Source organism: Helianthus annuus, chromosome 7, assembly GCF_002127325.2.
Source record: "Helianthus annuus cultivar XRQ/B chromosome 7, HanXRQr2.0-SUNRISE, whole genome shotgun sequence".
In the NCBI taxonomy this organism is placed as follows: Eukaryota; Viridiplantae; Streptophyta; class Magnoliopsida; order Asterales; family Asteraceae; genus Helianthus; species Helianthus annuus.
This window is the reverse complement of record NC_035439.2, coordinates 142,189,746-142,203,663: the sequence shown is the minus strand read 5'-3', so window position 1 is coordinate 142,203,663 and position 13,918 is coordinate 142,189,746. Positions and strand designations below refer to the sequence as shown.

The 13,918-nt window shown below is 35.0% G+C and overlaps 1 protein-coding gene and 1 long non-coding RNA gene across 2 annotated transcripts; one reads left to right on the top strand and one right to left on the bottom strand.

Annotated features, from left to right (window-relative positions):
* Nucleotides 1-670: 670 nt before the first annotated feature.
* On the bottom strand, nt 671-5,093 carry LOC110868880. The gene is made up of 5 exons (XR_002552851.2): nt 4,826-5,093; nt 3,607-3,805; nt 2,588-3,271; nt 2,120-2,325; nt 671-1,729 (listed from the first exon to the last, which is right to left on the bottom strand). It is a non-coding gene; the product is annotated as an uncharacterized LOC110868880 (long non-coding RNA).
* Nucleotides 5,094-7,263: 2,170 nt separating this feature from the next.
* LOC110868881 lies at nt 7,264-11,668 on the top strand. Its single transcript, XM_022118147.2, has 2 exons — nt 7,264-7,998; nt 11,299-11,668. The coding sequence occupies exons 1-2, from the start codon at nt 7,565-7,567 to the stop codon at nt 11,540-11,542; spliced, it is 678 nt and encodes a 225-aa protein (XP_021973839.1). The 5' UTR covers nt 7,264-7,564; the 3' UTR covers nt 11,543-11,668.
* The last annotated feature ends 2,250 nt before the right edge of the window (nt 11,669-13,918 follow it).

The following is a 13,918-nucleotide window of genomic DNA, read 5'->3' as shown; positions in this document are numbered from 1 at the left end:
TATCCTTTTTTGTTAAGGCTCTCGTTGGTTGGAGCAAAGCCAGCCACAAGAATCAGAGACCCCATGCTTTTTCATATAATCTTATACTAGTGGGGAGGCCCGCGCGTTGCCGCGGGTATTTACCGCACGTTGCCCAACGAGTTCACACAGATTATTTTTAAAACCAATTTGTTAACACAACTAATATAACAATTGAGTATAAACAAAGAATTGATAGTGGCACATGAAAGGGAAGATGGGCCTTCAGTTCTGCAATGTGGGACAAAAAAGTTACAAAAACAAATCAAACTTCATTCGTTTTAAACAATGCCTATGTGTGTGTTCGACAATCAAGATTTCATGGATTGTCATGTCTTGAACCAAAGTTCGGTTTCACGGGTTAATATGAAAGACTCGTCCACTTTAAGTTTAACTTGAACCATTTTTCTCCAAAACTCATTTTGTAACTGCAATTGCTAAATTTATCAATAAAAAAGGGCTTTACAGGTAAAAATGTTTGACTTCAAAGGTTGTTGAACCATTGTGCTAAGTTTATGCGAGCCTTCAAAAACAAAAAATAAACACTCTCTTGCTAAAAGACAAATTGAAGATTCTAGTGTAGGCAACAAATCAGTAAAACTAATTAACTTTCAGTAATATTAATAAATAGTTTGACTATTAAGCTGAGAAATAGTGCTGGAAATTTACATTGTGATCCATAAACAAATGACAATATTTTTGTATCAAACTAACCTAGAGACAATCTGGTTTAGTTCTAATGCTACAAGACGATGATGTTATCCTCTGTACTGAAATAAAAAAATACGTATCAATTATTAATCCCAAACATTATTTTTGTACAAAAGTAGAAAAATAAATTGGCAAAATGAGACGTAAGGAACAAACTACGTCATAAGATCTATGATCACAAAGGCATTCCAAAGGCTGTGTAAGAGCATATATGACGGTAAGTTTCTTGACTACGCATAAACCGTTCGCATTACCATCCCAAGAAACACAAGTCGTAACATTCTCTGCATATTGAAATGAGCCAATGCAAAAGTTAAAGAACTCACCAATATTGAGCACTATAAACGCATGTACCTAGTCAAAGAAGGGGGTAGAAACCCGATCTCCTCTTGAATCGGGGCACTGCACAGACGTAAGAAAGTAAGCCTAGGAAACATGAGCTTAAAAACAGAAATGTGCGAATATGTCTTCAACTGTACAGATTTAAACGCGTCACGTACAATCATTATAGCAGAACTATCACTTAACCTTTCCATCTTTCTACACCTTACCTATATTTTGCAGATCACCAATAAAGTGTTTTACAACTTTTTAGTACCACCATATTTTGCAGATCACCAGCAATCATTCTCTAATACCGTATCCACTATATGTAAATAGAATTTTTTTTTTTTGTAAATTAATGAAATGAGGGCCGGGGGAGGAGGGTACTGATTTACCATGAGTCCATGAGTAATCCGCAACAAGAAATGACCCAACAATTCAAACCAAAGCTGAAATGCCCTAATTAAGTACCTGCTTTGACACTCCCTAATTGAGGTCAACTCGACCCGACCCGACCAGACCTAACACATCTTAGCACATTTACTTACCAACCCACCCATTGACATAACTGAATCGAGTACCTGTATGATATAAGCATTACCCTTTGCAACTCCAGAAGCCACAGTGGTAATTCCAGCTTACGCCATAGTTTAGCTTAGCATATACCCGGTTCAACCTGCATCAAGATTTAGCGAAATACCCTTAAAACCCGATATGAATTTAGCAAGATTTCGCTACATTATAAAACCCCATACTACTTCCCAACCACTGCTTGACTCATTTCAAGTTGCCAAAAATGTAAAAAGTTTGAGGACTGCTTAAAACACGTTTCAAGTTGATTCTAACGAACAATAGTCCATGATAAAACAGTTATTCTTTTAATGGTTCACACATACTTATTTATGATGATCATACTACACATGACTTTATCTAAAGGCATAGTTTGGGAGGAAAAATAATTATTTTCTTATAATAAGCAAACTCATTTAAAAGTGATGTGTTCACTCAAATGCATATAAATTCAACTTCATTTACCAAAATATAGCAACATACAGATCTAACAAACCTGATCCGATACTTTATATCCAAAAACGAAAACCACAACAAAGCTTTCGATGCACAAGCTGTCGAGTTTGGTGTCATCTTGCAGAAGAAAATAATTAACGAAAAGAAAACATTATGCACAACTATGGCATCGAAATTTTCTTCATCTTAAGATTGGCCTAATGAACTCAAAACATCCCAAAGACTTGATCCGAGCATGCCCATGACCTGAGAACAATTAAAAATATATCATGCTACGCTATCGGAAAACTAAGCTGGTCACCAGAATGTGATTATAATAGGATAATTACAAATCAAATCACTTTATCTGAACAATGAAACTGAATTTTGTAACTTCAAATAAAAACAATCATATGACGGTTTCATATAACATACACACTAAGAAATATAAATATTACAGTAATTCCAAATAAATTTAGAGGTGTAGATGTAGCTGGAATTAGGGTGGATGCGAAGATAAGCAACGAACCTGTACAAGTTCATCATTAAATAACTGATTCAAACCGTGGAAGATAATCTCTGCGCAGAATCTAAATATCAGAACCAGTCATTTTAGGGTTAGTGAAAGGGTGAAACGGTGACTTTAAAGAGCCCTTTTGTGGTTGCAGATGTGGAATTCGGATGACGCGATCCAGAGGTTTGGAAGGGAAAGAGAAAATGATCCGTCCCTGAGTCCCTGTATCTTGTATCTGCATGTTTATATCTCAAATCATGATTGATTGTTTCCCACCGTTTCACCGTTTCATTTGCGTAGCATTCAATCTTCGGTTTGATTCAGAGGAATGTCGATTAGGTTTCTTTAAGGGCAGCGATGGAAAGGAATTTGAGCATGTGAGTATGGCTGTTCCTTGAATTTACTTTTATACTCTCGCAGCGTCTTAAGATATTCGCCTCTTTACAATTTTAGCCTTACAAAACAAGCTTTTATTAATTGTACATATTGCTTTAAGAGTTGGATGCAATGTAAAATTACATTTACGTACATCACTTCTCCTTTTTATAGTATTATAGATATCCAAGAGTCAACTACAATATACTGCAATAATGTTGAAGGAAGTCATTCAACGTTTTCTTTACGGTGTGATGTTGCTTGTCGATGCCGTTAAGATATTTGTAATCTTGGTCTCTACAAACTCATCAGTCACACTATTACCTGCATACACCAGTTTGTGCAACACAAAATCTTTAGGTAGAACTAGGTTTCACAATGACATATATACACCTTAGTAACTGCTGCACAGGAGGTATAGGTAATTTGTGAAAGTTGTTGGTGTATTATGGCAAAATCTACATTTCCTTTTTCTATTGACCGAAAAATAGTATATATTTACATGTAAATTAATGTCGTTTCATATATTTTCAGTCGTCTGTAAACAAAAAAAAGGCTTTGGCAAGCATATTATATTAGACTATAGCAAATCTGAAAAAAAAGAAGCTTTGGCAAGTATATTTAATAAGATGTCTATAGCAAATCTGAAAACAACCAACCTCGGAGTTTTATTCAATGTGACACTTTGGCGCTAGCCCATCAAAGTAGTCCCTGGTTTGACCTTCGATCTTTGCTTCTTCTTCTTCTCTAAGCAACCAAAGAGATGCAACACCACTTGTTTTACTTTACGCTTACTGTTAAGATTTGTTTTTCTTGGCTTAGCATAGGGGAAATAAAGTACAAGAGTTCTGTAGAAGCCTGGCCAACATTAACGCTTACATTAAAAAGCGTCATTTTATAAAATAGTTAACATGAATAACATTTAATAACAAATCATAAAAAAACATCATTTTTCAAGTGTTAGAAAAACATCAATTTTCAAGTGTTAGCGTGTTGCCTACCTTTTTGTACCGTTCAAATTTTCAAGTGTCAGTAGACCAACATATTCTTAGATTTTGTTTGATTTGAGACTACCCATTCTGATCTAAATGAACATGTATTATCTGAACCAACCCATGTAGTGATTAGTAGAATAGTTAGTGATGACTATCATGGTTGGTCATTATCAAGTCTTAATGATAAGTTGCAGATGCAGCTTGTAGGTGTTATCAAGGAAGAATGAGTAGCTTACACATCCATGATGGCACTTAACTTATTTCGGTAAGCTGACCACTTAACTCTCCACAATATATATACACCATACATGAATAAAAGGGTGAAGAAAGAGTTGTGCAACCTACTGTCACTAATATAATAAAGACAAATTAATTACAGAACACATGATAATTACATTTATTTAATGTTTGTTACAAAAGGGTAAAAAAAGGCCGCAAAAATAAAACGAATTGATTTCAGTTCCCAAAGATTTGAAATATACCAAAACCCTCTAAACACTTGTTTCCTAAATTCAAATATACATATACATTGATTTAGTTCATAATCCCTTTTTCTAAGGATACACTGATTCAATGTTTTAGGTTTGTACTCCTAATATACATAGAACAAACATCTAGTGCCTAGAGTAAAACCTCAAAGTCAAATATGTCAAGACAAATTGTCGAACATTTGGTATGCATTAACAACACCCCAAAAAAAAGGCAAACTTTAAGCACAAGTCATATAGCAAAGAACAAAAAATCTATCAAGACAAATTGTCGAACACTTGGCGTGCATTAACTAAAACCCAAAAAACAGGCAAACTTTATGCACATATCATATAACAAAGAAAAAAACTACAGATTACGATATTGAAATTAAGCGTAGAACCACATCACTAACCTGAACAAACGAAAGCGCAGAAGAAGCAGTGGCCAAAACCACCGTAGGCTACCACCGGAACACAAATAGACTATCGGAGAAAAAAGAGCGCCAATTGGACGACCAGATCAAAGAAATCGTCAAAGGGAAACCTGGAGACGCAATTTGTGACCTAGAATTCATTGTGTCTGGAAACCTAGAAGGATGATGAGAGTGGTGGAGGCTGGGTGTTTTCAACCGTGAGAGTGGTGGGATACTGAGATCAAGTCTTAAGACTGGCATCTGCCAGTCATTAGAAACCTAGAAACCTGAACTGTTGTTAAGACCTTTCGTCTTTTGTTATTATATAAATATATAACACTATACATCTATCATAGACATGCTATCAGACAAAGTATAGTGTTATATTTGTTATATAGTGTTATATGGTGTTACATATTGTTATACGGTGTTTATATGGTGTTATATAATGTTATATATAGTGTTATAATACACTTCTCACACTTCTGGATTAATGTACATAAACATGTTCTGATCTTTTTAGCTACATATCAATATATCTTATCTTATATAGAGGGTAAAATAAAATGAATTATCAACCACACTACGTAATAACTTCGGTGTCCACACATTTCGTATGTTTCAAAAGTCAAACAAAAACAAAAGAAAAATGTAACCTTTGTATGTCGACAGTCAACTTATTAGTAATATAATATCCCCTGAGGATATATTTAGTGAAACCTTATCATTAAGAAGCCATAGAACGACAAAATTGATATAAGACTTTTACATCTGCTTGAATTTTGTTAATATCTTTGTAGACGTATCACGTATAATAACATCTTTATTAAAAATTTAAGAGTAAACTTCCATTTTGGTCCTTATGGTTTTGTCGTTTTAACGGTTTTGTCCCAATTTTTTTAAAAATAGCCATTTTACTCCCTGATCTATGAAGCCCATCACAATTTCACCCCCCAAAACGGTGTCCATTTTAAACGTTAAATACTGTCATTTTTCAGTCTAGGTTTTGGTCTAGTTATGGTCATAATTGCCCATTGTGTGTTATGCACGTCACAGTTTTTAACGTTTAAAATGGATGCCATTTGGGACAGGGAGTGAAATCGTGATGAGCTTCATAGATCAGGGATTAAAATGGCTATTTTTAAAGGATTGGGGCAAAACCGTTAAAACGATCAAACTACAAGATTACTCAAAATTTAATATCTTTGTAGACGTACAATAACATCTTTATTAAAATTATAATTGAAGATATTATTCTCTGTACTGTATATTAAGTTAAAACACTATGTTTTTTAACGGCGAACGATTTCACTAACAAAATTGAAGGGTTCTGATTATTTTGTGTAATTAACTGAGTTAAGATTATTATCGGCTAAAAAGAGCCAATTCGGATTATTAAAATCTAACTTGCCTTTTTTAAATATCTTCATAACGGAACCATTATCAAATCAATCACTTTATCAGTTTACAAGTTGGTTGGATCAGTTTTAGTATCAATGGGTGATGGTTTATTGACAAAGGGAAAACCTTTCGATTTGAAAGGGAGATGTTTTGTGTTCAAGTTCTACAGATGACACATCAAGAGAAATTTGCCTTGGATCCGTTTTAGTAACATAACATTACCAAAAATCAAGTTTTAAAAGGTTAGGGTGTAAGGGGCGCTCCTCTCTTAGGGGAGTGACCTCTCTTACCCACAACCAATCAGCACGCGTCACGTCAACTCCCCTCTTAACTCCCTTCACACCCTCAATTTGATGGCGACACTCCTCTCTTAGCACCATCTTCTCTCTCTCCTCATCATCTTCTCTCTCTCTCTCAGCATCTTCTCTCTCTCTCCTCTCTTTTTGTGCGGTGAACACCCACCGATCCACCCTCCCCGCAAACACTCCCCAAGGGGTCGACGGCGGTGTTCCCGCTCGAGGACTCGCCTCACCGAACCCCTCCCCGCTAAGCACCCGTTTCACCAACATATATCTAGTTTTAGGAACATCACCAAAAATCAATTATTTAAAAGGTTAAAACATATTATGGCCGGCCCTGGAGGTGGGCGGGGAGGACCACCGGCCAGGGCCCGATATTTCGAGGGGCACGTTTTTTTGTGAAAAAACCTGATATGTATATGTAAAATATTTTTTTAATAGAGTACACCCATACAAACACCAACATAGACCCCCTTACAAAACTATTCTTATGGTTTAGATTAATTATTAACCCCTTTGGCATTAGATTTAGACCTTTAGTGAGCCCAATAAACAATTTCATTAAGGCCTAAGGGCACATTTTTTCGAGCTTGAACAGGGTACACGAATTCTCAGGGCCGGCATATATCTAGTTTTAGGAAATACAAAGGAATCAAGTATATTATTATAGTGGATGTTACCTTAACAAGAATACAACAATATAAAAATAACAATAAACCAAAACTGTACAAGTCAAAAAATTAATAAGAATAGTCACAAGCAATTAAATCTTTATCTTCCCCCTCTCTATTCCCGTGCTGTATGTGCTACTATTTATTTTTTTCATAGATTCATCAGTTTTTTCAAGCTTTCTCTCTTCCCAACCATGGCTATAGCCTGATATATTCAATTATTCTGCAAAAAAAAAAAAAAAAAAAAAAAAAAAAAAAAAAGACCCACAAGGAGAAAGAGAAAGAGAGATCAAGAAAGCATTCATGGTCTCACTTTCACTAACAATTCTTTACATGAAACACACCTTCTCCTCTCTTGATCTCCAAAGATGGAAACTTTATCAAAAACCCATCTCAGTTTAGAATCCGGTGGTGGTGATGGTGGCTCCGGCGGTGGTGGGTGTGGTGGTGGTGGTGGTGATGATCATGGTGGTTCAAGATTATCAGATGCTAGTGTAGGGGTGGTGTTGGAGGGTGATGATGATGAGGTGGTTGAGGGGGGGAGGGGATCTTGTGTGTCAGAGTTTTCTGTGGTGGATCTTGAAAGTGGTGGTGGTGGTGGTGGGGTCCATGGGGGTGAGTGTGTTAAGGTACATTTGTCAAGTGTTGAGAGGGATTGTAGGATTTGTCATATGAGTCTTGATATAAGTAGTCAAGAGTGTGAGAATGGGGTGCCCATTGAGTTGGGTTGTTCTTGTAAAGATGATTTGGCTGCTGCTCATAAACATTGTGCTGAAGCTTGGTTCAAGATCAAGGGTAACAAGTAAGTTATATTAAGTGCCCATGTTTCAAGCTTCAATTTTTATCATTTTGTTCATATGGGTATGTGCATATTTCAATCTTTCTTGATCAAAACTTATGTTTCAAGACAAAAAGTAAAAAAAAATCATCCTTTTTTTGTTGGTAGATCAAGATTCATATGCAATTATGCATCCCCCTTTGTTATTGATTTGGGTTTTTGTTGAAATGTAAGTTTTCTTTAGTTGTATTCTTCCCATTTTGAGGTCTTTCATGATCAAAACTTATGTTTCAAGAGCAAAAAGTACAAAAAAAATAATATTTATGTTGATAAATCAATACTTTCATATGCATCTTCCTTTGTTATTACTTATTAATTTGGATTTTTGTTCTTTGTTAAAATGTAGTTTTCTTTAGTTGCATTCTTCCCATTTTGAGGTCTTTCATGAGAAAACTTATGGTTTCAAGAGTAAAAGTGTAAAAAAAATTATCTTTTTTTTTTTGTTGATAAATCAAGATTCATAATTTCATATGCATCTCCCTTTGTTATTAATTTGGGTTTTTGTTCTTTGTTGAAATGTAAGTTTTCTTTAGTTTCATTCTTCCCATTTTGAGGTCTTTTATGATCAAAACTTATGTTTCAAGAGCAACAAAAAAAAGTTGATAAATCAAGATTTATAACTTCATATGTATCTCCCTTTGTTATTAATTTGGGTTTTTGTTCTTTGATAAAATGTAAGTTTTCTTTAGTTGAATTCTTCCCATTTTGATGTTCTTAATTTGGGTTTTTGTTCTTTGTTAAAATGTAAGTTCTCTTTAGTTGAATTCTTCCCATTTTAATGTTCTTGATTGTTGGGATTTAGTTGACCTTTATGTGCATAAAACTTACCTCTAACAAGTAACAAGTAACAACCCTTTTTTCCATTTAAATTATTGAGGTAACTAAGAGTTAGTGGTGCAAATGAGCTGAGCCGAGCCGAGCCGAGCCTGAGCTCGACCAGGCTCGAGCTCGAGCTCGATTAATTTATGAGAGCTCGGCTCGATTCGAGCTATGTTTTCAAAGCTCGAGCTCGGCTTGTTTATTATCTATTAATTGATATATTAAATAAAAATAATATAAATAATAGACTTTTTAGGCTCGCGCGCTCGATAAGTGAAGCTCGGGTTCGGGCTCGTTTACTAAATAAGCTTATTTTTAGGTTCGAGGTCGGCTTGTAAACAAGTTTAAATAAGCTCGGCTCGACTTGGCTCATTTACACTAAGGCTCGATAAGGCTCAACGAACCTAACGAGCTTCACATTCGAGGCTTGAGCTCGGGCTCGATAAACAAACGAGCTTTATTTTAGGCTCAAGCTCGGCTCGGGCTCGATAAGGCTCGACTCGTTTCGAGCTTTTTCTCGAGCGGATCTCGAGTAGCTTGCAAGCCGCTCGGCTCGTTTGCACCCCTACTAAGAGTTAAAAATGCGTATTTATAAACAGTAAAGAAAAGTCATGATACAATAAAGAATCAATAGTGACACATCTTAATGAAAAAAAAATATCTAAAATGACTGAATACATGAGATAGGGAATCATACTTTAAAGAGGGAAAGCAGGGAATAATTTAGAAAAATAAAGTTGAAAAAAAAGCAGTTTACATGAATGAAAAAGATGCTAATAGCGAAAAAGAAGTCGGCAACTAATAATTCTATGTGTGTTATATGTATGGAAAACATTGAATTGGTTTGTTATTAGTCTTTAAATCGTGTTGGAATTTGCTTTCATCCTTCCCTTTTCGATGTCTTTCGGTGTATCAAGTGGACTTTTGAGTCAAATCAACATAAGAACTTTTAAAAGCTTAAAGATACACTATCTTGTTTTGCTTGCCTATACGACACGACATCATATTCTTGTATTTATCCTTAACGACAACATCTTTTCTAGTGTCGGGTTCCTGGTTTCGTGGGTGAAGTCACCCCCATCGATCTTTTTTATGGTTGGTATTATGTGTCATGTAATCTTGAAAGTTTTTACAACACTTGTGAATGCAATCTTGAAAGTTTTTACATTGAGTTAATTACTGTTTTTGTCCCTGTGGTTTGTCAAAAATCACTATTTCAGTCCATTAGTTTAAAAATTGCGATTTCAGTCCCGGTGGTTTGACTTTCGTAACCATTTCAGTCCACCTCGTAACCATTTCACTCCATGTACTTACAGATTAAATGGATTGAAATGATTACGAAAGTGAAACCATAGGGACTGAAATGGTTACGAAAGTGAAACCACAGGGACTAAAATCGCAATTTTTAAACTAATGGATTGAAATAGTGATTTTTGACAAACCACAGGGACGAAAACAGTAATTAACTCTTTTACATTCTTGTCACTACTTTATCTTTGAACTTAAGTAGATATGTTCGACGTGTACAATGAGATCGAAATGAGAACGCTAACTTGTTTCTATTGTAGTTAGTTGTTTACATGTTTGGAGTTAGTTTCTATGAAGTTTGTCAAAATGTTGGATAATTTCAAAGTTAGTCAAATGATCACTTTTTAAACAAGAAAATTTAACTCTCATAGTGTACTTGAGTCTTGATATTCTTGTTATTAACTTCACAATGTTTTAGTTTGTATCTTACTAATTAAATACTATTAAATACTTAATTAGGAATTCCACACGCAAATAAAAAGACGAGTAAAGTACAAGGGTCCCTGTGGTTAACTAAAATTTTGAAATTAGTCCCTAGTTTTTCAAAAGCACACGGATGCAGTGGCGAAGCTTGAAATTTTTTTAGGGGGGGGGGGGGTCGAAAACGTATATACCCAAAAAATTCTATAGAACCGGGGGGTCGAAAACATATATACCCAAAAATTTCTATACGAAAACTACATATATAACACTACTGGCCGAAAAGTTCGGGGGGCGGGCGCCCCTCCCGGCCCCTTCAAAGCATCGCCCCTGCACGGATGGTCCCTGTGGTTTACACTTTGTAACATATTTAGTCCCCAACTTTTGTCAAAAGTACAGGCAAGGTCCCAGTGGTTTGCACTTTGTAATGCATTTAGTCCCCAACGTTTAGTGACTAAATGCGTTTAAAAGTGCATACCACATGGACCATACTTTTGAAAAACTAGGGACTAAATCCAAAATTTTGATCAACCACACGGACCATCCGTGTACTTTACTCTAAAAAAAGAACCATGATCTACAATTGATCATCTTGCAATGGCCCGCCTAACCTAGATCGAGTATAAACCGTGCTATACAAATATACTCCTTTTACAATTCAGATTCTAATTGCACATAATGTTATACTAATTTGATTTGTTTCCACCTAAATCTCAGAACATGCGAGATCTGTGGATCAATTGCACATAACGTTGCTGGTGTACACGAGGCTGAACTAATGGAACAATGGAACGAAGCTAATGACGCCATGTCATCAGCTACTGCACCTGGTGGGACCACAACTGCCGCATCAGATAACCGTAGCTTCTGGCAAGGCCATCGGTTCCTCAACTTCTTGCTAGCTTGTATGGTCTTTGCTTTTGTCATCTCTTGGTTGTTCCATTTTAACGTCCCTTCGTGAGAACAACATGATTATATCGAAGGAACGACGTTCAATGAGCTATTTAATGAATCTTTGTTGTTTGTTACCAATGCATCTGTCTTTGTAGCATGAAGAAATCAAAACTAATCTTTCTTGTTTTTGTTTTTGTTTTGAGTTAATTATTGTTTTCATCCTTGTGGTTTGTCAAAAATCACTATTTCAGACCATTACTTTAAAAATTGCGATTTCAGTCCCTGTGGTTTCACTTTCGTAACCATTTCAGTCCCTGTCGTTTCACTTTCGTAACCATTTCAATCCATTATTCTGTTAAGTACAGGGACTGAAATGGTTACGAGGTGGACTGAAATGGTTACGAAAGTGAAACCACAGGACTGAAATCGCAAATTTTAAACTAATGGACTGAAATAGTGATTTTTGACAAACCACATGGACGAAAACAGTAATTAACTCTTTTGTTTTTGTTATTGTTTGTGAAGTGTAGCATTCATGTGGTTCATTAGAGGCTTTAACATGTTAAGATGTGTATGACATATTGTTAAAGAAGATAAACTTGGGATAAAGAGATCATGTATGCTTTTCCCCTTTTGGATCTTTTATGGGTCATGGGCTTGTCAAGGAGCATGTGGGTTTCTTACTTTTTCAAGCCCATTGTCCCTTTGACCTTAACTTACACTCCCATGGGGGTTTGTTGGATGGTCTTCTTGGGCTTTTATTATTGTGTTTTGTTGATTAGAGATTTAGAGGTAGAGGTGCAAAAAATGAGTATTAAACCATACCCGAAAAACTAGAAACGGGTTGTTAAAAAACCCGGGTATTACGTTCCATACTTGATCCTACTCGTTGAGTATATATTCGGTCCATACCCTATGATTTAAAGCAGGGTTCAACCCGGGTATACCTGATCATACCTCTCCAAAACCTTGTTCCATACCCGACATGGGTATTGAAATGCCTGGTTTTTGACTTTGTTGACCAAGGAACCGGTTTCATTCTGAAACCGGGTATGCCCAATGCCTGATTTGTGCACCTCTAATTTAGAGGTGACAATTTAAATTCAATAATATAAAAAAATAGTCACTTCAAGTAAAGGTGCATAAATTGGTCTTTGGGTTCATATTGATTCTGTTTATGTCAAAGAAAGTCAGAATCGGTTTTTGCTCAAACTGGTTTATAAGGAGGAAAGGGTCAAGTATGTTTGAAACTGGTTTTTATCTGGTTCGGTTTGGTTGAATCCGGATTCAACGGAGGAGTTCTCAAACTTGTTACAAACTGGTGGTTCAGTTCGGTCTCATACTGGTTTCTCATAAACCAACTTCAAGGTGTATTTTATCAATTGCATGTAAAACGAATAAAATAGAAAAAACCAGAAGGTGAGATGTATCAAATAATTCAAAGGGAAAATGTTCTAAAATGTAATCAAACATCTATTAAAAAATCAAATTGTTATTATTGTGTCAGCAGACCAACCGGATATGCTAAATTGTGATGCAACATAACTAAAATAACATGCTAGATTATATAGATATAATAATTAATATAATTTAAGATGGATCAGATCACTCATTCTACAAACCCTTGAGTTCATAGCAAAATTAAAGAAACGTTAAATTTTTTTTTTCCAAACTATCACGATCCAACAATATATATATATATATATATATATATATATATATATATATATTTTTGTTATTTATTGTGAAACTCTTTTTTTATGTTTTTAAAAAGAAGATTAAGATTAAGATTAAGAGTGAGAAAAATGAGTTTTTAAAAAACACCTATTTTGATAAATATTTTTCAAATCACTCATTTTGCTAAATAAGTTTTCCACCCACACTAGTTTGGGAAAAAACTCAACCCTTGAGGCACATGTTTAGCCACCAAGTACGACGAATCATTTTTCAACACCTTAATTTACCATATATATATATAAATAATTGAATTAATTATCAGGTAGAGGATCCTGTAAAAAGTGCTCAAAGTGTGAGAAGTGTGAGCAGTGTATTATAACACCATATAAACACCGTATAACAATATGTAACACCATATAATACCATATAACACTATGTAACACTATATATCATTATATAACAAATATAACAGTATAGGTTGTCTGATAGCATGTCTATGATAGATGTATAGTGTTATATTTGTTATATAATGTTATATAGTGTTACATAGTGTTATATGGTATTATATGCTGTTACATATTGTTATACGGTGTTTATATGGTGTTATATAGTATTATATATAATGTTATAATACACTTCTCACACTTTAGGCCCTTTTTACACTATCATTACCCTTAATTATCATTGTCCACTATTATAAAGTAATGTAATGAGAGTCCATTCGAGTTCTTACTAAAAAAAGGTTGTAATTTCAAACAACTTAACC

Bases quoted from the DNA above. Each gene is read 5' to 3' on its own strand.
- LOC110868881 (XM_022118147.2), top strand. From the start codon at position 7,565: ATGGAAACTTTATCAAAAACCCATCTCAGTTTAGAATCCGGTGGTGGT. The intron at 7,999-11,298 runs GTAAGTTATATT...CCTAAATCTCAG, and splicing joins TTCAAGATCAAGGGTAACAA to AACATGCGAGATCTGTGGAT.